The 24,870-nt window shown below is 45.1% G+C and overlaps 1 protein-coding gene across 1 annotated transcript in view; it reads left to right on the forward strand.

The window, feature by feature from the left end:
• The window catches only part of LOC114555950 (zinc finger SWIM domain-containing protein 6), a 48,946-nt gene that overhangs the window by 4,272 nt on the left and 19,804 nt on the right, over positions 1 to 24,870 (forward strand). The window contains exon 2 of the mRNA XM_028578732.1: positions 23,434 to 23,790. Within this exon, the coding sequence (XP_028434533.1) occupies positions 23,434 to 23,790 (357 nt within the window). The remainder of the gene's footprint in view (positions 1 to 23,433; positions 23,791 to 24,870) is intronic.

Below are 24,870 nucleotides of genomic sequence, written 5' to 3' on the forward strand. Positions count from 1 at the left end.
GGTATAACACGGTATTTTCTTTCTTTTGCTTGACTGGGCGTTTTTTTTATATAGGTTTATAATGGCTTATTCTACTGTCAGGAGTACATAGAATATTACAAAAACATTTTAATATCATCATGTTTACTAAAAGCTTTGATTACTAAAGGGTTTGCTTGGCCCCACAACATTATACAATAACATTATATGAAGGAGAATGCATGAAACACTTACAGAATAAGTAGACTATTTTTATTGTGCAAACTGCAAAGTAGTAAAATAAACTTAAATTGAATGAATACGCATACAAACAACTTTAACATTGTTTCCAGTTCAAAACAAAATAGTTGTAAGATAGTCGTATGAACACTACCTTGACCACAGGTAAGTTAGGTTGTTGTAGAAAAGTGGGTGACTGAACGGAGCTCCGCTGTCAGCATCCTTCGGTGTTTGAATAATGTTAGTAGGTTGGTGGACGTATTTCAGCGAGGCAAGACATCTTAAATCCAGTGTTTTAATCATTGCTCCGAACCCGTCTTTCTCCCGTCTTTCTCAACGGTCTGTAGCGGGACCATAGTAGAACTGGGCAATATATCGATATTGTGATATGAGACTAGATATCGTCTTAGATTTCGGATATCGTAATATCATGATATGACATAAGTGTTGTCTTTTCCTGGTTTTAAAGGCTGCATTACAGTAAAGTGATGTACTTTTCTGAACTTACCAGACTGTTGTAACTGTTCTATTATTTGCCTTTACCCACTTAGTCATTATATCCACATTACTGATGATTATTTATCAAAAATCTCATTGTGTAAATATTTTGTGAAAGCACCAATAGTCAACCCTACAATATTGTTGCGGTATTGATATCGAGGTATTTGGTCAAGAATATCGTGATATTTAATTTTCTCCATAACGCCCAGCCCTAGACCGTAGGTGGATGTTATTGTGTTCATAATGTTGCTCCACTGCATGCTTGAAGTGACATGTCTTTAACGTTAGCACGGCCGAGTAACGTTAGCGCAACCAAGTAATGTTAGAGCGACGGGCAACAACAGTGGCTAAATTATGTCTGATTTTTTAGAAACAAAAACGGACGGCTCCTCTCTTGAGCACACGTTGTTCTGGTGTATCTCCGGTCTTTCTTCATCCTCTAACTTTCTTCTCTGTTCTTGAATGTGCAGTAGCGACTGGAGCCTCTCCCAGTTTAACAGACTGTTATGCTACCTGGCTAGCTAGCAGCTATAATGTTACCTAACATGCTGTCCGGCAGTGTAAATTGTTTAAGTCACAAATTGTTGTGTGCTATGGTGTTTTATCCTGTTAAAATGAGTTAGTTGTGGGTTATTCATTTTTGTGTTATAAAGTTACTACCATGAGTGAGAAGGGTACGCAGTTAACAGGGCTCCCGTTCTCAGTTCACTCGCTGATTCCTTCGGCCATAGCACTCACAGCGGCATTATACTGTGATGTATGAAAAATTCATATCATACGGAAAATGAATACCGGTATACCGCCCAGCACTAATCATGGCAGTCAGGCCTGTTTGAGTGTGAATGTCATCCCTCTCTGCGCCACCTGTGTGTGTGTGTGTGTGTGTGTGTGTGTGTGTGTGTGTGTGTGTGTGTGTGTGTGTGTGTGTGTGTGTGTGTGTGTGTGTGTGTGTGTGTGTGTGTGTGTGTGTGTGTGTGTGTGTGTGTGTGTGTGTGTGTGTGTGTGTGTGTGTGTCTTATGCTTCTGCATGCTCATAACTCAGGTTAATTTGTTCACGCTCTGGAGATTCTTAATTAGGTTTGTGCGTCACCTACTCTCTCTCTCTCACCCTCTTTTTATCATGATGTCAATGAAACGGTGAAATAACAACCAGGCTGGTGGTTCCCTGTTTTTAACCCGTTTTTTTTGCAACACAGATGGTGAAAATCATAACACAGACTCTACAAAACCTTATGTTTGACTCGTAAAACGCATGTTTTAAGTGTGTGAATAGAGGGGCTGTAGAGCCATATGTCATTTCCTTTCGTTTTTAAGTCACGTGTGCTTAGCATTCTGGTAGAACTGTGGCAATATCAGACATAATTTACAACTATACAGCACATGGGCACAGACAACACCCACAAAACAAAGGGGATGATAAAACAACAAAGAATATTTGCGCACACTAGTAGGTTATTGTTTGTGTGACAAAGTGGTAAGCCAAATGCCAAAGAGACATCTGTACCGCTTACAAAGGTGGAGTAACACTGAGCAAACACACACACACACACACACACACACACACACACACACACACACACACACACACACACACACACACACACCTACTCTGGACTTTTTGTTGAACTAAGAACTCACAAGGCTTTTCAAAGGGCTTCTTGAGGACCCACGTCGACATTTCAAGCATTTTGTCCACGAAGGTGCAGAATTTAAGATGCCAAACGTAAATCTTGCATGAGCATGTTGACTGTGAGACGCTATCAGGCTGAGCTGGATTTTCGGTGGGTAAAGGCTTATTCTTTTTGTTTATGTGTGGGCTGTTTCTTTTCATGTGGGTGGATCTGGTTTTATTTTCCTGTTAGGTTAGAGAGTTCCTTTTTATCTTTTTACAATGCTGGTCGAGAATGAGCCCACATGCCTACCACCAGAGACGGAGAGAGACAGGACGCTTCCGAATACGTCTTTAACTGTGTAAAACCAACATGTTGTAAAGAGGCTCAACTTGTGACTCAGGACTTAAAATAGACGCTGACACAATATGACTTAGGTCTTTTGAAAATCATTCCCCCAAAAAACATTTGAAGTTATTCTAAAATATAAACTAACGATAAGAGAATTGTGTGTGAAAGTAAACCCTGAAGATAGGCTACATCCACACTAACAGGTTTCGCATAACCTTTGCTACGTTTACGCCTGGCACCCATACTACACATAGAGACATTTGAAACTGCTGCTGACCCTGCTTTACTCTGGGGTTGTGTTGTGGTCTGGATGGGCAGAAACAGAGACTTTTTAAAATGATGACGCAGACACCCACGTTCACTTCCTGATTGGGTCTTATCAGTCAGGACGTGTCCTTCCTTCCCTGGTTCATCACGCCTCCATCAGGTAACCCTTTTCCAGAAGAAAACAAACCTCATCAGCCTTACCAGTGGTTAATTCAACATGGATAACGAATTGCAGTGGTTTCTGACCTTGTTGTCTACACTAGCAGATGTTGTGCAGTTACATTTTGCACGTTATAATGCTACTGCCACATGGCAGGAGGCAAACTGCGGTTTTTAGTGTGGATGTAGTCTTGGTTAATCAGATCCCTTGTGCGGACCGAGCTCTAAGGTGAGAGTGTCGAAGGAGCAGTGACCCTGAATCCGGTGCCTCGGGTATACCCCCAGCCAAATGACTATCCCTTGGCTTGTATCGTCATGGAAACATGGCTGAGCCTAGAGCTAGTGTAGAGAGAGAGAGAGAGAGAGAGAGAGAGAGAGAGAGAGAGAGAGAGAGAGAGAGAGAGAGAGAGAGAGAGAGAGAGAGAGAGAGAGAGAGAGAGAGAGAGAGAGAGAGAGAGAGAGAGAGAGAGAGAGAGAGAGAGAGAGAGAGAGAGAGAGAGAGAGAGAGTCCATGTGAAGAGGAATTGAGTCTTTAGGGAAAGTGCTCTTTCTGACTGACTGTGTGTATCTGAGGGTAGCAGATTCCAGACCTTTGTCCCATTATGTTGTCTGAATGGAAAAAAAGATGGGATACATTTCAGCTGTCGCTTACTGGAAACACGTTAGCTTAGTCTCCTACTCACTTAGTGTGCAAGTGTGTTTGTGTGTGTGCACATGCTTCTATAGACAAAATATTGGGACATTTATTTTTTAATGTTTTCAGTTTAATAACACTATCGTTTGCTATGTGACATTGCTTGGTGTTGGATAATATCTTGATTTTACAAATCCTCTGGATAATGTGTTTTTTGTTTACCTCTAGTTGCATAGAATATCTTCCATGTAAACTGAAGCTGAAGTTAGAGTAAGCATCACTATCCAGCAGAAATGTGTGTACGTGATAATTACTTTTTATTCTAATCATAATGAGTTTCAGCACAAGCTCAGTTTCCGCCTTCGATTACTTACAGACAGTCAGGCCTAGCAGGATTTCAGTCTGGGTGGCCCCCTCAAGGATTAAACCCATAAAGCAAACCCTAACATTTCCATGCTGTACCAATTGAGTGATAGATGAGCACTGGTTCCTCTGCTTGCTCTGTCATGTTCCCAGCATGTCAGAAGTTTCCAGAAGGTCCCAATACAGCCCCATATCCACACTCTAACCAACCCCATTCCCAGACCCAGATGTGCCTCTAGATAGATTATTCCCACCACAGACCATAACTTGCTCGAGCCAGCCATGTTCCATCTTCTAAACTCAGCCATAACAGTCTCCTGCTCTTCACGTTTCCAAATACTATATCCAAGATGTACCATTAGACAGTCCTTCTGACATCTCAAGTTAGCTCTGTCGGCCTTATTTCCAGTCCTCCCACCTGCCTCCCTCCCAGTCCCATTCCTACTCCCAGACATAGCTGTCTACCCCACGCCCCTCTTAAATCACCATTCCCAGTTCCAGCTCTAGCCACCTTGTGTCAGCCACACTCCCAGGCCTATTACCAAGTTGCCCAAAGCCCACGCTTAAAAATTACCCTGTGCGCTGATACTGGCTCATATTCAGAGACGCTCAATGTACAAGATCAGCGTGCATTGCCCCTGTTAAAATAAACCAGCTAAAGTAATAAAGTTCCAGCATGAGCTCTTTCACGTCTGCCCCAGTCCCCGTTCCAGCTTGACTTGTCTCCTGTCCCAGACTGTGGCTGCTGGGTGTGCGTCAGCACAGCTCCTCGGCTGGCTGACTCTGTCTAGGAATCCAGTGCTCCTTCCACAGAGCTCCTGCCCCTCTCTTCACTGTGAGCACAGGAAACCGAGCAGAGGGAGCAAGCGATAGAAAGGCTACTAAATCCACAATGACAAGGCCCTATTAAAAGCTGTTTTTTCTATTTCATTTAATGACTTTTATTACCAGCCGCCCTTCTCTCTTCGATTTGGCAATAATAACAACAGGGGAATGCAGCACTCAGCGTTCTCCTATCTGATGCTCCTCTTTTTTTTTTCTTTTTAATGAATTCCTCTTTGCACCAATGGGCTGCTGAAATAAGCACAAAGCAGGCCAAGACTCTGCTTACTGCAGTGGAAGGTTCAATGTATGTCTACTGTGTGTGTGTGTGTGTGTGTGTGTGTGTGTGTGTGTGTGTGTGTGTGTGTGTGTGTGTGTGTGTGTGTGTGTATACACACTACACATGCTTTCACTGTTGACTCAGAACAGAGCCTCTCTGTCCAGTTTGGTCAACAGCTGTTTCTCCCTAGAAGCCAAACAGCTTTAGTTCAGTCCAAAGGCTACAAATTATATATATTTGTGTGTGTGCATGTGCACATAATCACTGTATACTTTGGTGAAAGAGTAGAAAGTTACCTGCTGTTGTCCCAGATTAAGGGCTATGTTTTTCTATTGCAGACAAACATGAAGGGTATAGCATAGAATATCTTGACATTGTTGTGCTTGGTCTACACTAGTAAACTAACTTTTACCGTAGACACTGCTTGCTGAAAAGAGGCCGCCAAGGCCACAACACGCATGTTTTTATTGCTGTGACAAACTAACTTTGACTCTTGCTGTTATTGTAAATGATTGTTGGGTTGAGAATGAAGTGTGGATTCAAGCTGCTTCCTGGACAAAACTGTTCTCCGACAGATACTTACACAGGACTTTAAGTAAAGCTCGATTTTGCCAGCCCGTTTTTAATCTGTGTGTGAACACGACCATGTGCGTACACGACTTTGTGTGTTAATGGCTCAGTGAGCGTGTTTATGGCTGTGTGTGTCAGGCTGAATAAAGGTGAGGCATGTTAATGATAAGAGGGTGGATGACATTCCCGTCTGTCATCATTCCCTCACTATCCTGTTTCCACTCTTGCACGCAAGCAAACACACACACACACACACACACACACACACACACACACACACACACACACACACACTTTAAGATACACACTTGCCTCATGGTGCCATGGTGTCGGTGACTATGCGTCTTAGAGTAAGCAACAGCAGAGGATGAGGGTTTACCTGCCACTGACCCCTATCTCACACACACACACACACACACACACACACACCGACCGGTCCTTCCCCCAGCATCGAGCTGGCCCAATGTTGACCTCCTCTACTTGACCCCCGGGATTTACTAAAGGCAAAGGTCAATCTGGTCAGACTATCCCGCCAGTGGCTGATTGCTCGGCCTGAAAGACGGGCCCATGCTCACATTATTGTTTTCCAATAAACATCACCTGACGAAAGGAAAATATTGCTTGCTTGATTGAATGTGTGGATGTGTACATGTTCCAGTAAGCAATTCCTCACCTGAGAGATCAGTCGGAGAGGGGACAACAGTACATGCCCAGCATTCTTTTTGTCCTTTTGTGGAACAATCGCGAATTCGAGCCAGATTGAGAGGCGGGGTTTACCCTCTTCTCCCTTTTCTTTCTTCTTGCCCGGCAGGCTCAAGTGCCGTGTGAGCTATGCAGAGGAGGAGGTCCTGAGAGAGTAAGGTGCCTCTGGCTGTGCCTGGTCCAACAATGTCGTGGCTGTGTGGCATGTGAGACATGCATTTCCTGCTCTGGGGCAGAGTGGGGCTGAGTAGACCTAGAAAGGCTCTCCAGTCCAGGCATGAGAGACAGACAAATAAAGAGAATCGGAGAGATTCAAAGGCAAGGAGAGGATGGCTTTCAACAGACTATGCAATCTAGTTTGCCCTTCTAAAGAGTTTTATCTTGAAGGAGTTCATTCTTTTTCCTACTTGCTCATTTCCTTGCTTGCTTGCTTGCTTTTTTTTGTTACCTCATTCCTGCCCTTCATCTTCCTGTCCACTCCATACCTGTGCCTATCTTCCTTCTCTTTCAAGCATTCCTTCCTTGTGTTTATAAGCTCTCAGGATCTCTTTCTCCCCTTCTCAATTTTCCAGTTTCATTTCCCAAGCCAGGCAATAGAAACTCATATCTTATTTACACTGCCCCTATCTAGATACAGCATGTTTCCATAGTGTTTCCTGTGTCTAAACTCCCAAAGGAAGGCTAGCCAGCTAGCTCCTGCTCTCTGTGCTGTGCTAAGTGCTAGCAGTCTGCATCCAGACCTCAGGGGCTATCACTGTTTCTACATTTAGAAGCTCTGTGTTTACCACTGTCTAGAATTAGCAGAGGAACAGGACGTGGCCTATTTGCTGAAGTTTTTAAATGATCCTCACCCTGTTGTTTCCCAGGTATAGAGGACCATCATGGAACCTTTCCAGGGGTTGGCATGCTCTGCCCTTTTGAAATGAGTCTGTTATCATTACTTTTTGCCCAGGTCAAGTCACAGAATCAAAATTCTTACTATTAGTATTGAACCTCAATACTTTTTGTTGTTGTTAGGGGCCGAAATGTGTTTGTCGCACAGAGCATTTAAAATTGTCAATCACGGAAAGCTAGCGTTGAATGTCTTTGATCAGATAGTTACTGATTTAAATCTAAATCTTAGTGTTGTTTTATTTAGACAAAGTCCTTGTATGGCTGCCTGTTTCATACAATATTTAATAACCTCTTCTATTTAACTTATTTTGTTCGAGAAAAAAAAGGGGGGTATCAAAAAAAGAATTACTTTCATATCTAAACGAAAACTGTGTCATCAGCATTAGTAACAACAAATTTGAAACCATACCCAGCCCTATGTTTTTACATTGCTGTAGTTGCTGCTTTGGAATCAGAGTATTTTGAGGTACATCCCTTGCCGTAAGCCTTTGCTGGAAAAAAAAGCTTTCTATCATTAGCGGCTAGTGGAAAGAGCACCATAAATCAGATTGGGTCTGCGCCAGAGTGTAGGTGAAGTAGGCCTACAGATCTACCATTGTTGTTACTTGCCATTGTTGAGGATGTCTGCCACTGTGTGTTAATGCCCTGTCTGTCTACATTCTTGCCCAAAACCTACTGTCTGTCTGTCGGGCTGTTTAGCTAGCTTTTAGCCAGCTAGCTGTCCCTCCTGGGTGGCTACATCACCTCACCTCCTACCCCCCTCACAGCCAGTGACAGCCCAGCCCAGCCCAGCCCAGGGAGACATGGGTAATGGTCCTCTCTGATGTACAGCCCGACTCAATTGGACTGGATGGCAGACACACGCCTAAAATAACAAAAGGAGGGGAGAGAAAGAGAGGAGGTGGGGAGGGAAGGAGCAAAGCGATCGATAAAGCAGGGACACATCGCCTAATAAAGATTTATTCCTTTTTTTCCCCTCACCATCCGCCTTGGCAGGGAGAGGGGGAGGAGAGAATGTGATTAGTGGACTTCTTCTCCCAGAGTGCCTCTGATAACATGCGCTTACGCCTGCACAGCAGTACCCCAATGCGTTGTGTGTATTTTTGCATCTTTTGTGTGTTTATTGCATGTGTCTGTCCCTGTCCCGAGAGCAAAGGGGGTTAAAAACAGTCTTTGTCGTTTGTTCTGCCGGCAGTGGCACTAGCAGCTGCAGCTGTGTCCCTGCCTCTCTCTCTTCCTGTCAGCTAATATTTAGTTAATCTTTGGTCTGGGACCTACGGGACTGGCCGGAGCTCATGGTGCCCCATCCATCTCACACTGATCTATATTCCACGCTGGATCCCTGTGCCATTAACCACCACCAAGGGGAGGAGAGAAGGGGATAGAGAGGCGCAGAGGTAGAACGAAGACGAAAGGGCAGATGGGTGGAGGGAGAGTTGTAGAGAGACAAGAGAGTGATGGAGAGGAAGCAATAGAGAGAGGGGGGGCTGTCTACCGTCTCAACACTAAATGAGGTGGGAGGGGAGGAGAAGAGGTGGGCCGACTAGTCTAGCCATGCACAGAAATGTCTCCCCCCTAATTTTGAGGAAAAGTCAAATAAAAAAAGAAGTGTCCGAAGGGATGCATTTGTCAGGCTTTTTGTTTGTTTTTGGAGCACACCGCTCCCATTCATTCTCTTCCACCTCCTCTTATTTTCTGCCTTATTGGATACTGCCTCTTTTAGAAGAGCTGGGATTAGTGAAATCCATCCAAAAACAGAATAAACAACCAATAGGTAGGTTGTCCACAAGGAGGTGTGAAAGGTTGAGGAGGAAAAAGGTGGCATAGGAGGAGGAGAAATGAAGAGGAAGAGGTGTGGGAGTGATCCAAATGCATAGAGCAGGCCACTTCATTGATATGCATTGTGTACTTATGAAGGGGTCCACCTGTGAAGGCTCCAAGTGCTGAGTCACTCACTAACGCACAGACTAAATGCTTTTATCCCAGACGCCTGGTCCATCTGAATGGAATATAATAGGCCATAAAGTGCTTTGCTAGCAGCGGCTGCTTACCCCATGGCAAACCCTCGCCCCTTGCTCTCCTACTCCAAATCTTATTTCACCACTCTTATGGAAACAAAGCATGTACGTGCTCTGCTTTAATTACATTGTTTTTTCCTCCTTTTTTCAGTGTTTTCTTTCCATCCCTCGTTCCTCCTGCAGTGCTTCTCAGGCAGCCACAGAGAGCTCCCTCTTCTCACTTCAGCCCTTATGTCTATACTCCCTGCGAACCTCCCCCCTTTCAGTCATGTGTGATCCCTTTGCTGCTGGTGTGTGTGTGTGTGTGTGTGTGTGTGTGTGTGTGTGTGTGTGTGTGTGTGTGTGTGTGTGTGTGTGTGTGTGTGTGTGTGTGTGTGTGTGTGTGTGTGTGTGTGTGTGTGTGTGTGTGTGTGTGTGTGTGTGTGTGTGTGTGTGTGTGTGTGTGTGGCACCTGTTTGGGATCTTGGTGTGTGTTTAGGGTCATGCCTGCAGGTTGTGCGTAACGAATAGCAGGGCTGAAGCACAACTGGTTAAGAAGGAGATAGCCAGAGAATAGCACACCAGTGACGGAAGGAGAGGAGGAGGATGGAGGGATGGAGGGAAGAGAGGAATGAGGGACCAGTGAGGGAGGAAGGGAAGAGTGGTTTCGAAGCCAGTGAGCCTTAACCACCTTCTGTCAGTCTGTCTGCTCTCAGCGCTGTTTTCTCTCTCATAGGAATCTAATGGCTTTTCCACTGTCCTCTTTCCAAACCTCCACCACCACCGTCTCCCCCTTCTCCCTTTTCTCTCTCTCTCTCTCTCTCTCTCTCTCTCTCTCTCTCTCTCTCTCTCTCTCTCTCTCTCTCTCTCTCTCTATCCGTATCTCTGTTAAAATTCCCTCCCGAAGTCTCTGCACTATCCTCCCCTGCTACCTCCTCTCCCTCCCTCTCTCTCTACGTCCTTCCAGCTGCCTGCCAGGGGAACAGCTGACTAAATCTAAAGCTGGGCCCCCTGGCTCTGGCCTCGGCCCGGCCTCAGCTCTGCCACAGCCTCCTCCTATTCTCACCTCCCCTCCCTCCTCTGGCCTCTAGCCCTGGCTCCTCTCTCAGCAGCCCCAGCTCAGCCCTGGCCCTGCCTCTAAGCCTAGGCTCCAGCTCTGCCTGACTCTCAGCAGTTCCCTGCAACCATCCCACTCTGGAGCTGAAAAGCCTCAACCCTTCTCTTTCTCTCTCTCCCTGTTTTGCCTATAAGGCTGCCCTCTCTTTCTCTCTTTCTCTGTTTTTTTCAGTCTGTATTTTCTTGCAAATTCACTTGATCCCCTCCTCCCTCCTCCCTGCTCTGACGGGCTGTAGCTGGGCCCCTGGTACTGTCCCAACGTATCTGGACTGAGGCCTCATCCAGGTTGGCTGCAGTTCAGTTCTCTGGCTCCTATACCCAGTCTCTCTAGCCAGGCATCTTTCTCTCTCTGGCTAGTAACGTTAGTCACTGTAACTCATTGTGGCTCGCTTCACTCCAAGCCACGTTCAGCTTGTACATTTGGTCGTTTCTGGCTCAACACTTCCTGCAAATCTGTTTATGTCCTTGTGTGTCTCTTTGTCTCCTCGACTCTCGCCTCTGTACGTCTCTTTAACTTGTGTGGACAGGCTCAGCCCCAGCACACAAAAGTGTACGTCGTGCGAGAGTGTGAAGCATATGACACATGATTGGCAGCAGGGGGAGGACGGGGAAAAGCAGCGGAAGGAGGAAGTGGGCCTTGTCACATCTCCAGGCAAGCCGGGGGCTCGAGTTTGATCACTGCCCAGGGAAGGGGGCCTTTGTGTCCCCACCCCCCCCCCCCCCCCCCCCCCTCTCTCCCCAGCCTATGTGGCTGTCAGAGCAAGGCTGCAGGCTTGTGTGATTAGGTGCAGGCCCAGGTTTCACCATCACTCTTCTGAACAGACGTTGCCGACAGAAGACACCTGTCAGTGCTCTTCCTCCTCTCTGACACCCAACTGCTCCGAGATGAGCGACACGGGGCTGACAGAATAAAGTTCAGAGAGCACCCCACAGCTAAAACACACACACACACACACACACACACACACACACACACACACACACACACACAAACATTCCCTTTGTGTGGAAGTGGGCGAAGGAAGCCCAGGCAGGAAGAAGCAGAGTCGGTCTGCGCCAGTTGAAGCAACATCACGGAACACCTCGCAACTCCTCACAGATTATTATTATTATTCAGCCCACTCCCCGTCTGTCTAATGCCCAATACAGCCTTTGTCATTCTTGATGTCTTTGTTGTCGTTTTGTGTTGTTTTGTTTTTGTGTGTATGTGTGCGAAGAGGAAATTGGGGGGGAGAAAAGCAGCAAAAGTTTCCTTTGGAGTCACGTTTTCTCTTGTTGACTGACAGATACGGGACGATGAAAGCAAATCACAACGTGCCATAGACTTCAAAGGTTCCTGTGTTCCTCCGTTTATTGGCAACAACGCACAACAACCTCTCTCCCGATGTGGATTCTTCAAAATAGGGAGGGAAAAGGCTAGACGAAACAGAGGCAGATGACAAAGAAGCTACCATCCAAACAGCTAGAGGGGGGAAGAGGAGGAGGAGGAGGAGGAGGAGGAGGAGGAGGAGGGGTGCTAAATAATCAGACCTAAGCAATGTAACCAAATCAGACTGCTTTTCAAAAGCATTTTCAATCAAGACGGGCTTTTGATGCGCACTGATTCTGATACCAGGGATGTTTGAGTATAGAAAAAGTGACGGCTTGAAGTTGTAAAGAACTCTCACCGCTTTGGGGGGAGCTTTGGTACCTTTTTCTTTTTTTTTGGTGTGTGTGTTTTGTACGGACCGGCATAACCGTAATTAACTAAGTGTAAAAGGTAAGATAAAGTAAGCCGCTTGGTTCTGCTCTCCTAACCTTGTAGACTCTCTCTCCCTCTCTCCATTTTATTCTTTCTCTTGTCCAGGATGGCACCCATTGACTGCCACTGACCTAATTTGGGCAAATTTCACTGACCTACTTCATGCGTGAATGCTGACTTGCCCACGGGAGGGGATTCTCTCACACACACATACACACAGGCACACATATTTTTTTTATATCCTTATGATTAATATGCAGACCCTCAACCTCCTTTACAGTTCCTATGGTGCCGGGCATGTATCCCCCCCCTCCTCAATCCCCCCCCATTAAACCCCCTGCTGTAGCCTCCTTCTGCACTCAAATGAAAGTAATGAGGATCTCCAAGTACAGACACGTGGTGAAATATAAACAAAGCTGTTGGTCTTTGTTTCATGTGGTCTCAGTGGTGACATGGTCCTTCACTTCACAAGTCTCTGAAAAGACATAAGCAGCGGAATTGCATACAGATATGATTACTCTTCAGTCATCTATGAAAATGGCAACTTGAGCAAATTTGATTAAACAGTGTGGAGACGTTTTGCGTGTACAGACAATCACAGTAATTCCTTTACAAAGTTAGATGGAGAGAGACTATTGTCAATGGAGCAATGGTGATCCCTTAGGATTGGCATCTTTAACCTACTTGTATTAAACCGCATTCATGCATCATTGTGTTCCTCTAGCAGATTAATTCCCAGTTGACTGGACACATAAAGTCCTTTCGAGGGTTTTGGAAAAGGCTTTGTCATAGTTGGATTAGTTTTGCCCTTTTTAACGTGAAGATGATTAGTAATAAACTTCTCTGCCTGCATCCTCCCACGAGGACATGGTAGTTGGAAGCAAGTCCAACCTGATTCAGTGTTTTGGTCACGATCATGTGTTGTTCTTTGCGAGCTTTTGTGCAGTCGTGCTTTTGTGTGTTTGAAGAAAGAACAAGAGGTATTTGTATTTTTGTTCCTATGTGTGCGGACCTGCCCGCTTTCCTGTGTGCTCGTGTGTTTGCCCACATGTGTGCAAGGTGTGTTCCCCCACAAGTGAATGCAAACACACATGTACATACACGCACGTGTCAAGACGTGTCGTCATGGCAACACATACATATGTCAACAAAAAGAGGCTCCAGGGTGAACATTGTCTCCCTCTCGTCCAGCAGGGGTGCATTTTATCTCAATGTAGCCATGAAAGGCAGCTATTTACATGAAACGAGAGCTGTTTCTGGGGAATAGGGGTCTCTCTGAAGGTTTTGATGTCAGCTGCATGCTTTTAGCTTGAGAGTGGAAACCTAAACCATCTAGAGAGGGAGAGAGCGAGGGAGAGGAGCGAGCTTTAACCCTACTGAGAGAGCTCAGTTCCCGTATGTGGTTGCAGCTCTTCACCCTGAAAGTATCTCACTGTTTCCCCTCAACACGCTTGGAGAAGGCCAAGCGTAGCGTGTGATTTCAGATGCTTACAGTTTGCACAGAGTAAATCTAACCCCCTTGCTTTATAGCTTATCCTTAAGAGAGTGGTCCTAACATCAACGTCAATATTTACAGGAGTAGCCCGCAGGCAAGAGAATCGACCACCACGATTCAGCAGAGACGTAGTCAACCTTTTCTCTTGCCCCCCCCTCCTCTTTGCCTCAATTGTCTTCATCCCCGGTAATTCCCATTCTCTGCAGCAGCCCGTCGCTCATGGTGCCAGGTGGCTGAGATATTTGTCTTTGTTTTGTATTTGTGTGTGTGCGTGCAAGGTGCGCCCTGTAATACGCATGCGCGGTATCTTCGACAGCGCCGTGGCTTTGACACAGGCTCAGCGGCTGTTTGAGAGATGCTGGATGACGCGTGTCAAATGATATTAAATGTGAGAGAACCTCCCCCTCCTCCCTCATTCGCTCCCCTCTCTGCTCTGCCCATCCCTCCACCGTGGACTGTGTCTGCTGTGGTTAGTGTGTGAGCTATGACACTTTTCAGTGGGGTTTTTAGGGGGGATGGCGCCATGTAGGAGCCTCACATCTCTGTGGGTAGAATGGACGCTTTGGCCTACATGAGCTCTTGGAAGGTCAATGGATATAGTGCGCACATACTATTCCCATGCAAAATTAAACGCGCTTTGCTCTTTGTAATTTCATAATCCAAACAAATTTGTGTTAAACTGGTTAGTGTGTGAGCTACATATTTGTCCGCGGTAATCATAATTGCTTGGTAATTGCTCATGAATGGGTGTATTTTAGTAGTTGCAGTGCTTTTGTGTTGTCTTTGTCTATAAAAGAGAGATGCTACTGTAAATCACTCTCAGCAAGGCTACCTACTTATTTAGATAATCGCACAAGCTTATTTTCATTGTATTTTAGAACAAAGACAAAGACAGGTATTTGCTCAGCCACTACAATGAAAAAGTAGCATGTAAAAGTTTAACCTATTTCCTGGTGAATGTATCATTTGTGTGTGTGTGTGTGTGTGTGTGTGTGTGTGTGTGTGTGTGTGTGTGTGTGTGTGTGTGTGTGTGTGTGTGTGTGTGTGTGTGTGTGTGTGTGTGTGTGTGTGTGTGTGTGTGTGTGTGTGTGTGTGTGTGTGTGTGTGTGCGTGCGTGCGTGCGTGCGTGCGTGTGTGTGTGTCTATCTGCTTCCATCTGTGTCGGGTAATAACGTGGAAGTAGGAGTAGTGGGCCAGTGTGCTCAGTGCTATAATGGGACAGCCTGAGCTGGGGGATGTTGGGGGATGTTGGGCAGGGGCAGGTTTACGCCAGGATGTGGCATGCGCCGCCGAACATAGAACAGCGGGTGTGACCTCAGTGACTCCAGGAAGGAAGGGGTTAAGCACGAGCCGGCAGGGCTGCATGGGCTGCGTTACGCAAACTGGCGGCTGGCTGGAGCTGAAAGGGGAAGTGCTGAGCTCAGAGGAACACTGGCTCAGAGCCATCGCTCCCTCCTCCCTCTTCTGAAACTCCCCCCTTCGCCTCCCCTGGCCCTCTTCCCCACCTCCCCGCTACAGCTGAGCGCTCCCCATGCTTCCCACCGCCAGGCGTGGTGATGTGTGCCTGTGCTGGAATGCAGCTTCCCCCTCGGTTGGGGCCTGTGTGTGTGTGTGTGTGTGTGTGTGTGTGTGTGTGTGTGTGTGTGTGTGTGTGTGTGTGTGTGTGTGTGTGTGTGTGTGTGTGTGTCTGTCTGTCTGTCTGGAATGATGCCTCCCCTTGTCTAGTGTGTGACGTCAGTACACACAACGGGTCAGCTTAGGGCTAGGCAACGTTCCGTGTGTGTGCGTGCATGTGGGTGTGTGTGTGTGTGTGTGTGTGTGTGTGTTATGGGAGGGGGAACAGGGGAGGAGTCAGTTATTGGAGAGAGAAAAAGGAAAGAGGAGGGGCTGTTTGTGAGCAGAAGGAGGTTGACTGCAGGGAGTCACTCAAGCCAGTATGCGTGCATGCATGAAGGCATCATGAGTGTGTATCAAAGGGTGGGGTTGTGTGTGTGTGTGTGTGTGTGTGTGTGTGTGTGTGTGTGTGTGTGTGTGTGTGTGTGTGTGTGTGTGTGTGTGTGTGTGTGTGTGTGTGTGTGTGTGTGTGTGTGTGTGTGTGTGTGTGTGTGTGTGTGTGTGTGTGTGTGTGTGTGTGTGTGTGTGTGTGTGTGTGTGAAGTGACTTTCCAAACGAAATGGGAAGGGTAAAGAGTGTAAGGTTATTTCCTGGCGTGGACAAGTGAACCTAAAAACACACATACTCGCACATGTGCACATACAGTCATGCAGTAGTTTGCAGTCCAGTGCTGTTAGTGTCCATCTATTTTCATATGCAAATGAATTCACTTCACTTTCAGCCATGTTAGCCCTCACAGTAGTGTATTTTTGTGTGCTGTACTAGCTTTACACAACCTTTTTACTACATTTTGTTCTGCCTTTTCTTACCATTTTTGTGTTTGAGCTTTGATGTCAAGACTAATTTTTGAAAGCTGTTTTCTCAAAAAGAATAATCTCAAAAGGATTTATAGGGCAAAGTTCAAATTAAGCAAGAGGAACACATCTGTAATCAATTCTGACAGGCACAGCAAATGTCATTACTGCGTGCAAATTATGCACACGATCTAACAAACAAAGCTTCCGCCTCACAAACATGCGTTCCAAAACCAAAGAAAATCATCTATTGCCATATTCTTGGTGACTTTTTTCTTTGTGCATTCTTCTCGACCGACACAGAGCGGCTCATCTCAACCCAGACTCCCCTCCTTCATAAAGGACGCTAGCGCTATAATGTCTCGACTGCATAGGTTTGTCGTTAGAAAGATACTGAAGCCCTGAAGTGGCAGACAATGGCTTTCCAATGGATCCCATTACCTCCGTCTATAGCTTGCGTGGCTCTACTGGGACAGACCTCTGCTAATTACACACATTCATTACCATCCAGCTGTAATTTCATTCACACTAATGAACCTTGCACATGGATTGGGATAATGTATAGTTAATGTACAGCCAGGAGACGGAATTAGCAGGTTGCTGGCTTCTCCAGTGACAGAGATTTGTTGGATAGTGGCTAAAGGGACAGTTCACCCAATACCACACTTCCACAATACATTCTGAAATGACACCTAATAGTAATTAAAGTGTATTAAAGACTAAAGTGTTAAATAGTGAACTACGTAGCCTGCTTGGTTAGAAATGTAATTTAATACAACCATAAACAAAACAAATCCTTGTTTTCTTTTCTTTCTTTTTTAGCTTGCAGTAGCTGTATTGGACAACACTTTTATCGTTTTAATGTTATTAATAGCTTTGATTGACATAATGGTGTATAGGTATGTTAAAAAATGTTCTGCATTTAAAAGAATAGTTGACATTTTAGAAAATATGCTTATTTGCTTTCTTGCAGATAGTTAGATAACAAGATTGATACCACTTGTACAGTAAATATTAAGCTACTGCCAGTTAGTGTAGCATTAATACTGTATTCAGGGGGAAGACAGCTAGCCTGGCTTCGTTTAAAGGAAAGAAAGCCTACTTTCTAGCAGGGAGACCAGCATGTCGCTGGTCCTGGATAAGAAATAGTCTGGCACATATTTTCCTGTAAAACTAAATCAATCAAAGAGACAGATTGTATTAGAGGTGATGGTAGGAGGATTTTGTTACTTTTGGATGGAGTCAGGCTAACTATAGTCTATCGCTTTGCCAGACCCTCCTCCAAAGCGTGCTGAAGGAGGGTCTGGCTACACCACGTAGCATTCGGGTTGCTATGCCCTGGTTTAATGGCATTTCTTTAAAGCAATCCGAATCGTCATGGGCGGCGCTTAGCTCCACACAGAGCCTCTGCAAAATAGCCGTGTGAGAGAAAACTCAGATTGGACAGATAGTCTAGCTAGCTGTCTCAATTTACCCTGCAGAGATCTGAGGAGCAGTCAAAAATAGTCCTCATTAATCCACCAAATTTAAAATTCCAACACAAAGAAAGCAGAAGGAAACGTAAAATACATGCATCCGGCGGACTTTCCAGTGGAATCCCGGAAGTGTAACGTCAAGAATATAGACAAGCTAACTGTTTCCCCTTGTTCCCCGTCTTTTAGTTAAGATAAGCTAACCAGTTGCTGGCTCCAGCTTTACTGTAAAGACATGATAGTGCTATACATTTTCTCATCTAACGCTCAACAAGAAAGTGTTTTTCCCATGTCAAACTATTCCTTTACACAGAATCTTGCCCCAGCTAATTTTCTAAGATGCGGTCTTTCATCTGTTGCTAACAGAACTCATTTGTCCATCACTTTATTCTTTTGTCTTGTGTCTATCACATCCCTGAACAGAGGCCGTCACTGTCTTTCCGTGCTGGTCAGCCTTCTGAACGCCAACCTTTGGGATCAGTCAGCAGAGCAGTAGCACCAGCTCTTCCTGACAGGCCCAATCCAGCAAAATTAGAATCCATTTTGAAAGTGATAGTTAGAAAATTGCAAGTCATTCCTGATGTACCGCGTGGCAACTAAGTGGCAGCAGCCCAGTAGTCGACTGTCATTTCAACCGCCAGCTGATGACAACTCCAATCACCCACACAGCCGTCAATGCGCACACACACACACACACACACACACACACACACACACACACACACAGATATTATTTCCCTCCCATCTCTATGATTAGCGTGCATATTTTGCTGTCAGAATCTCAAGTGGAAGTAAAAGCATTGAAATTCATAGAATATCTCAAAACATTAATTCACGCTTGTTTGTGTCTGTCAGGATAAGCATTCAGACTACGAGATAGTACGTGTTTTAGTTGGAGCCTGGTGTAGATGTGCGGGTGATGAAAACACACCCGGGGAGAAAAAGGCTTTTTGGTCTTCCAGAGGGTTTTAGGCATAAATACGGCCGCCCCTGGAGCTCAGCTGTGTTATTCCAGCCCGTCCCACACCTAGGGCACACACACATGCACACACACGCCTGGAGCAAGGTCTCCTGCAGGATAGCATTGATCTCTGTTTATAGTCTCTGTATGGGTGCTTCCTTATAGGACCACACATGCATGTACTCATTGTTACTCATACAGAACTACCCTGTAAGATGCTGAAAGGCCTTGTTTTTGTCTTTATAGGCGTATTAATTGGGCCAGTTCACACAGCCACAATGAAGGAAATCGTCCTTTTAGCTGTGGGTGGGAAAGGGGTGGTGTAATAGGTGGGGGTCGGCCCAACAATTCTTGACCCTACCTCGACCTGCTGTGGAGCTTTGCTTGTCTTCAGTTGTGGTTCAGATCTCCTTTCAGTAGGGCCCCTAGTTGAGTCCAACCAAACGGATTGGATTCCAGTGGCTCACTTTCTCAGTGAGGTTTTAAGCTATCTTTGGTCAACACAGAGTAGGATCCCACGTTAAAGCTCCAACTACTGCAGGTGGCCCCCTGTGGATCAGAGAAGCTCTAGCAGGGCAGAGTTGGATTTAGGTGTTGCTCTCCGTTTGTCTGCAGCTCATAAGGTAATTTGATTAATGTGCAAGGCTAAAGTGAATGGGCGCAGACGAATGGGCCTTAAATATCTATTTGCTTTCTCGGTTTCTTCCTCTTTACTTTTGTTGACTCGCTTTCACACCAGCCCATTTGTTTCATCTTATTTCTCACACTGAAATCAATCATGTATTCAGAATCTCCCTCTCTCACCCTCACCCACACACACACACACACACGCAGACACACATACATACACACACACACACCCTCACACCCACACGCACACACACACGAACGCACACGCAAATACAACGGATGACTGCTGTCTGAACTGCATGGTGCCATATTAGATTTAGGTGACAGTCACTCATGGACCAATTCAGCCAATAAACTTAATGACCTCCCCACTGCTGGGCCTGAATTTTCTCCATTGACTTGGAATCTTAATTTGATTGCGGAAATATATGTATGTTGCTCAATCTAATTTACTCCAGTGATTTTGGAACACTGAGCACTTTTGTGCTTAGGCAAGCAAACCTTTCAGGGCTGGCCCGATACCCGCCGCCTGCCTTCATGTGGGAAGCTAAATCCTGTTTTATAGGGAGCATATAAAGGTGGCATTCTTCCATCACTGGAGATGTATGTAGAAGGAGTTGCAGGTGTTAGTCTGGGCCTTTCCTCTCTGAAATAAGAGCAGGAGTCCGGAAATTCTGGGGCCCCTTGTTGTTGAATAGACAGAAGTGGTCCTAGCTGGTCAAGAGAGCGCATGCTGGCTTATCTGCAATTATACAAGTTCAAAACCAGACAGAAAGATAGAACAAAGTACTATTTGGGGGAATGCTTTGATGTGGTTCCCCCCAAAAAAATGTAGGTGGTCTGCAGGCTTTTGAACATATGTATACATTCGCTAATTCTCGCTCACTCTTTCACACACTGTTCTTGCTGCCTTACACAGCTCCTCGGGCCAAGTGTGATTTCACCAGGGCGGTCACAAGGGGTTTCTAGGGCAACCTCACAGAGGCCTTGTTCTAAAAATGGCCGCCATGGTTACTTTGAAAGCCAACCCTGGCCTCTTGAACATGCACAGAAAAGAGCCCTGAGCACCACTCGGGGAGGGGAGTTGGGTGGACTGGGTGAGGGGGAAACCAGGCTCTTTAATAACTAGCACATGAGACATTGAAGGTTTCATACCCACCCAACCAGGAGTCATGGGAGGTGTGTGTGTGAGCATGCATGTGTGTGTACCTAAACAGTAATAGCCCTGTACTCTGTGCTTGGCTAAATTAAAAGGGCATTTTTGGCGTGGGGGGCAGTTTTTTGGTGCCCAGATGATTGGACGGGGAAAGGCGAAACTCATTACTTACCCATCTGTCAGAGAGTGAGAGAGAAAGCGCTGTGGGAATGTGGATGGATGGTGGGAGGGAGGGACGCATGAAAGGGGCTTGGAAGGGGAGAAGGGGAGAGAGTGTGCATTAAAGCAAAGGGAAAGCACAGCACAACTGACTTTTCCAACAGGGATAAGTCTTTTATCACCAAGTAGGTTTTCATACTCCATGCGTTTTGAATTTGAAGAAAGTATCCGTGTTAATTTTCCATATGGGAAAAAGAAAGACATTTGCAAAATAAACTGCAGCTGCTTTTACGACTGTGTGTGTGTGTGTGTGTGTGTGTGTGTGTGTGTGTGTGTGTGTGTGTGTGTGTGTGTGTGTGTGTGTGTGTGTGTGTGTGTGTGTGTGTGTGTGTGTGTGTGTGTGTGTTTGTACCAGAGGTTGATTTTTCTTTGAGCTCACTCAGCCTCACATGTTTTTGATGTTCTCTTCTCTCTCCCCTCTCTGGACCAGGGGCCACTCTTGAAACACAAGCTTGTGACACACACACACACACACACACATATATACATACATACAATCACAAACACACACACACATATACACACTAAATGTATCGGCAAGTATTAAAAGCCATTGCTCATTTGTATGTTGTTACACAACTAAATACTGTAAGTTAGCTCTCCATTCTACAACCAGCTGCACCATGTAAACCTTTTTGTCTCGTTTAAGAGTGACTTAGTATATCTTTCTCTCTCTCTCTCTCTTTCTGTCTCTCTCTCACTCCCACAGCTGTAGACATATATGCTTTGAATACTGCAGATGCAAGTGGCTGCCATATTCAATCCACACCCCTTTTCTGTGGATATTGTTAACGAAACATGTGCTTCCTCTGCCAGCTGGCTTTCCGAAATGGAAAAGCATATCTCCATGGCAATGTTCTGCAGTTCTGCACTGTTGGATATTTGCAGCCAACACTTCTTACTTCTACAAAGTGATACAATAACATTGCTATTTCAGTTTCGATGCTCTTTCAAATGTTGCAGTATTGCAACATCGGTTCTAATGGAGTTTTTTTTTAACTTTGGATTGATAAAATTGTACTAGGCCTCAGTCAACTCACATAAAGGTTGTTTAAATGGGTTTCCTGACTGTCTTTTTTACTTAACTGCTTTTGGGAGACTGCAGAGACCAGCTTGTTTGTTTGCTTATTTTTCTATCCATTCAGAGGGCATCATCAACACTATAGCCAAGGGTTGTGACCCTGTTTCACCTGCATTCATAGTGCACTCCTGAACCATCAAAGAGGAAGTGGAGCTACTTTGACCTGACCTCCGTTCATCTTGCTTGTGTACCCCTCACCCCATTTCCATCTATATCCCATGAAATATTCCACCCCTGTGCCTTCCTTCTTACCTAATGTAGAGGCCCAGAAAATGCTTTGATATTTGCGTTAATGCATGCTTGATATCACAGCGATGCGTTTGCTCAGCCCTTTGATAAACGTATTTAAGAGATGTATGTCTTTGCCTGGTCCACATGCATTTCAGAGATCTCTCGTGTGCACATAAATGCATTCATAAGCTACTCTTCGTCTTTCCTAACCACTCCCATTATTAATAAATGCATGATCTCACGCAGCGGCTCAGTGTGTGCGTACATGTGTGTCTCTTTCATATGCTCATCAGTGTGTGTTTTAGGCTACTGCCGGGGACCCCGCCCTGCTCATTCATATTCATCCTCGCATAATAACTAGCCGCGCCTCCGGATAGCGCAGTCAGGATAAGATCAAACATTATATTCAAACAAGAGGCTGTATAATTCATACTGTAACAGCCGTGCTCACTGCTCACTTCCTCATCTCTTTCTCAGTTCCTCTTGCAGTGGATCCCCGATCTGGGTTCCTGCATCTAGATATCTGTCTAGGCTCATTAATTCGCTCTCAGAGTGGTAACGGTGGTCTGCAGCTGGTCCGGATCATGCTCTCATGATAAGAGAACATGGGGCCTCTGCCAGGTGACTGTGTCTTACTGAGTGTGTTTCAGCCTGAGTGTATTCATTGCTAAAGAGATTTATTCACTAATGTCATTTACTAAAGGGCACATTCAATGAGTTGATCAAGTCATCCAATTCTCATTTAACAGATGTTTAGGCCAAACCTCCAGTTCTTGGCTCTGTATGGGAACGATAGATGCCTGATATCTCGGTCGTATTTAATGACCATTGGTTTAACCTCTGAATAAAGTCGCTCAGCTTGAAAGTTAATGTCTAAAAATGGCTATATTAGTTTATTACTAAATGAGTAGTCTGGTTCAATGGATGTACATTGCTGGGATAAAGCCTGACATCCTGTCTCTCATGCGCTGGGTGTCCCTCCCTTCTATCTATTTTGCAAGGGCACCCTTGCTGTATCCGGATAGTGCTGCGCAGGATGGTTATTTGTTGAAAGAAATACAGACAAGCCAGAGCTTTTTTTTCCCCTATCCCAGAATATATAAGCGGTGTAGCCACACTATACTCTGACACTGTGCTGTGGAGATAGGTCTGGCAATGCAAGGCTACTAAATAAGTTCAATAAAGGAATTAAGTAGTATAGGGCTTCAACCAACAATTATTTTCAGTATTGATTAATCTGAGGATTATTTACACGATAAATCAATTAATCCTTTGTTATATAAAATGTCCCATGAGCCCATTACAAGTCCACAAAGCCCAGATATTCAGTTAATTATCATACTGTATAAGACAAACAAACATTTGAGAGATATTTGAGAAGCTGAAAGCAGTAAATATTTCAACGATTAACCGAACATTTCATTAATATTTATGTATTAGTAGATTGACTATTAGTGTCAGCTCTGAAGGAAAGACAGAGGTGACGGCGGAGACAAGGATACCTCTGCATACATTTTAAATCTATTTAAAGAGCTCTTTCTTGAAAAATAATTCTCTTTTCTTTCTCTTTTTCAGGTTTCCATCTCAGCGGCACAGTCACGGACCCGGCCACACCCTCGACCCCAGAGCTCGTTTGCAGCGTCAGCGTCAGCTTCGACCGCTGCAAGATCACGGCGGTAACATGCACCTGCGGCAACAAAGACATCTTCTACTGCGCCCATGTAGTGGCACTGTCACTTTACAGAGTACGGAAGCCCGAGCAGGTCAAACTGCACCTGCCCATCTCAGAAACCCTGTTCCAGATGAGCAGAGACCAGCTGCAGAAGTTCGTCCAGTATCTGATTTCAGTCCACCACACCGAAGTGTTGCCTACCGCACAGAAACTGGCTGATGAGATTCTGTCGCAGAACTCGGAGATCAACCAGGTCCATGGTGAGGGAAAGTGTGTATGTCAAGGAGTGTGGAAGGGTAGTGGGCATGTTTTTGATCATGCAGTGTGTGTGTGTGTGTGTGTGTGTGTGTGTGTGTGTGTGCGCTGCTGCCTCTACATATATGCATGTATTGACTGTGCAATGAAGGTAAAGTGTGGCAGGATCAATGTTACTCATTAGTGAGAGCCAGACAGCAGAGGAGAGGCTGTGTGCTTCTAATCAACACTATAGACCAGTTATTTACCTCTGAGAGCGAGAGAACGATACAGAAACAGAGACGAAGAGGTTAGCAGTGAGATAAAGAAAGGTGCACATCTCTTGTTATAGATACTGTACTTGTTCCTTTAATAAAGGAGGGAGAAACTGAATGTCAAACGACCCAAAGACAAAGAAACCAGTGATAACAGGCAACTGATGAAGACATGAAAAAGCACACATTTGTTATTGTCGAACTGGTTTGTAAGTAGTGATAGAAGAAGAGGGCTAAAACAGGAAAAGAAGTCCGAAATTGAGGCATACAGGAAAATAAATTAGATTAAGGAATTTAAAGAGAGGGGGACAAAAAGGAGAGAGATGGGAAGAGGAAAGAAGAATACAGATAGAAACTTCTGGGAATGGGCGGAATCAAATTAACCTATTTGAGCGTCTTTAGGTGCTTGCGCTGATTTATTTACATTTATGCTTTTTAGAATTACAGTCCTTATTTAATTTCTTCACTTTTTTGCATACTATGAAAGCATACTGTGCTGTCCTTACACAAAATGGATGTGTGTGTGTGTGGGATGGACAATATGACTTTCTAGTTTTCCTTTGGGCTGCTTTCACAAAATATGCTTGAAAGCAGTGAACAAAAGGTTAGAATGAGGTAAAATAAAAAAAAAGATAAGGTTAACAGTATGTACATCTGCCAACATACAAAGAAGAAATGAAGCTGGACTTAATAATACTCTACCATTTAAGTGTAGTGAATTTGAACATTATTTATGCATCTGTATAATATACTGCATATGAGCATATACTGTTGATAATTCATTCTATACCAGGAACACAGTGGCCTATCGCACATATAACATATTTGTGT

The sequence above is a fragment of the Perca flavescens genome, chromosome 5 (genome assembly GCF_004354835.1).
Source record: "Perca flavescens isolate YP-PL-M2 chromosome 5, PFLA_1.0, whole genome shotgun sequence".
Taxonomy (NCBI): domain Eukaryota; kingdom Metazoa; phylum Chordata; class Actinopteri; order Perciformes; family Percidae; genus Perca; species Perca flavescens.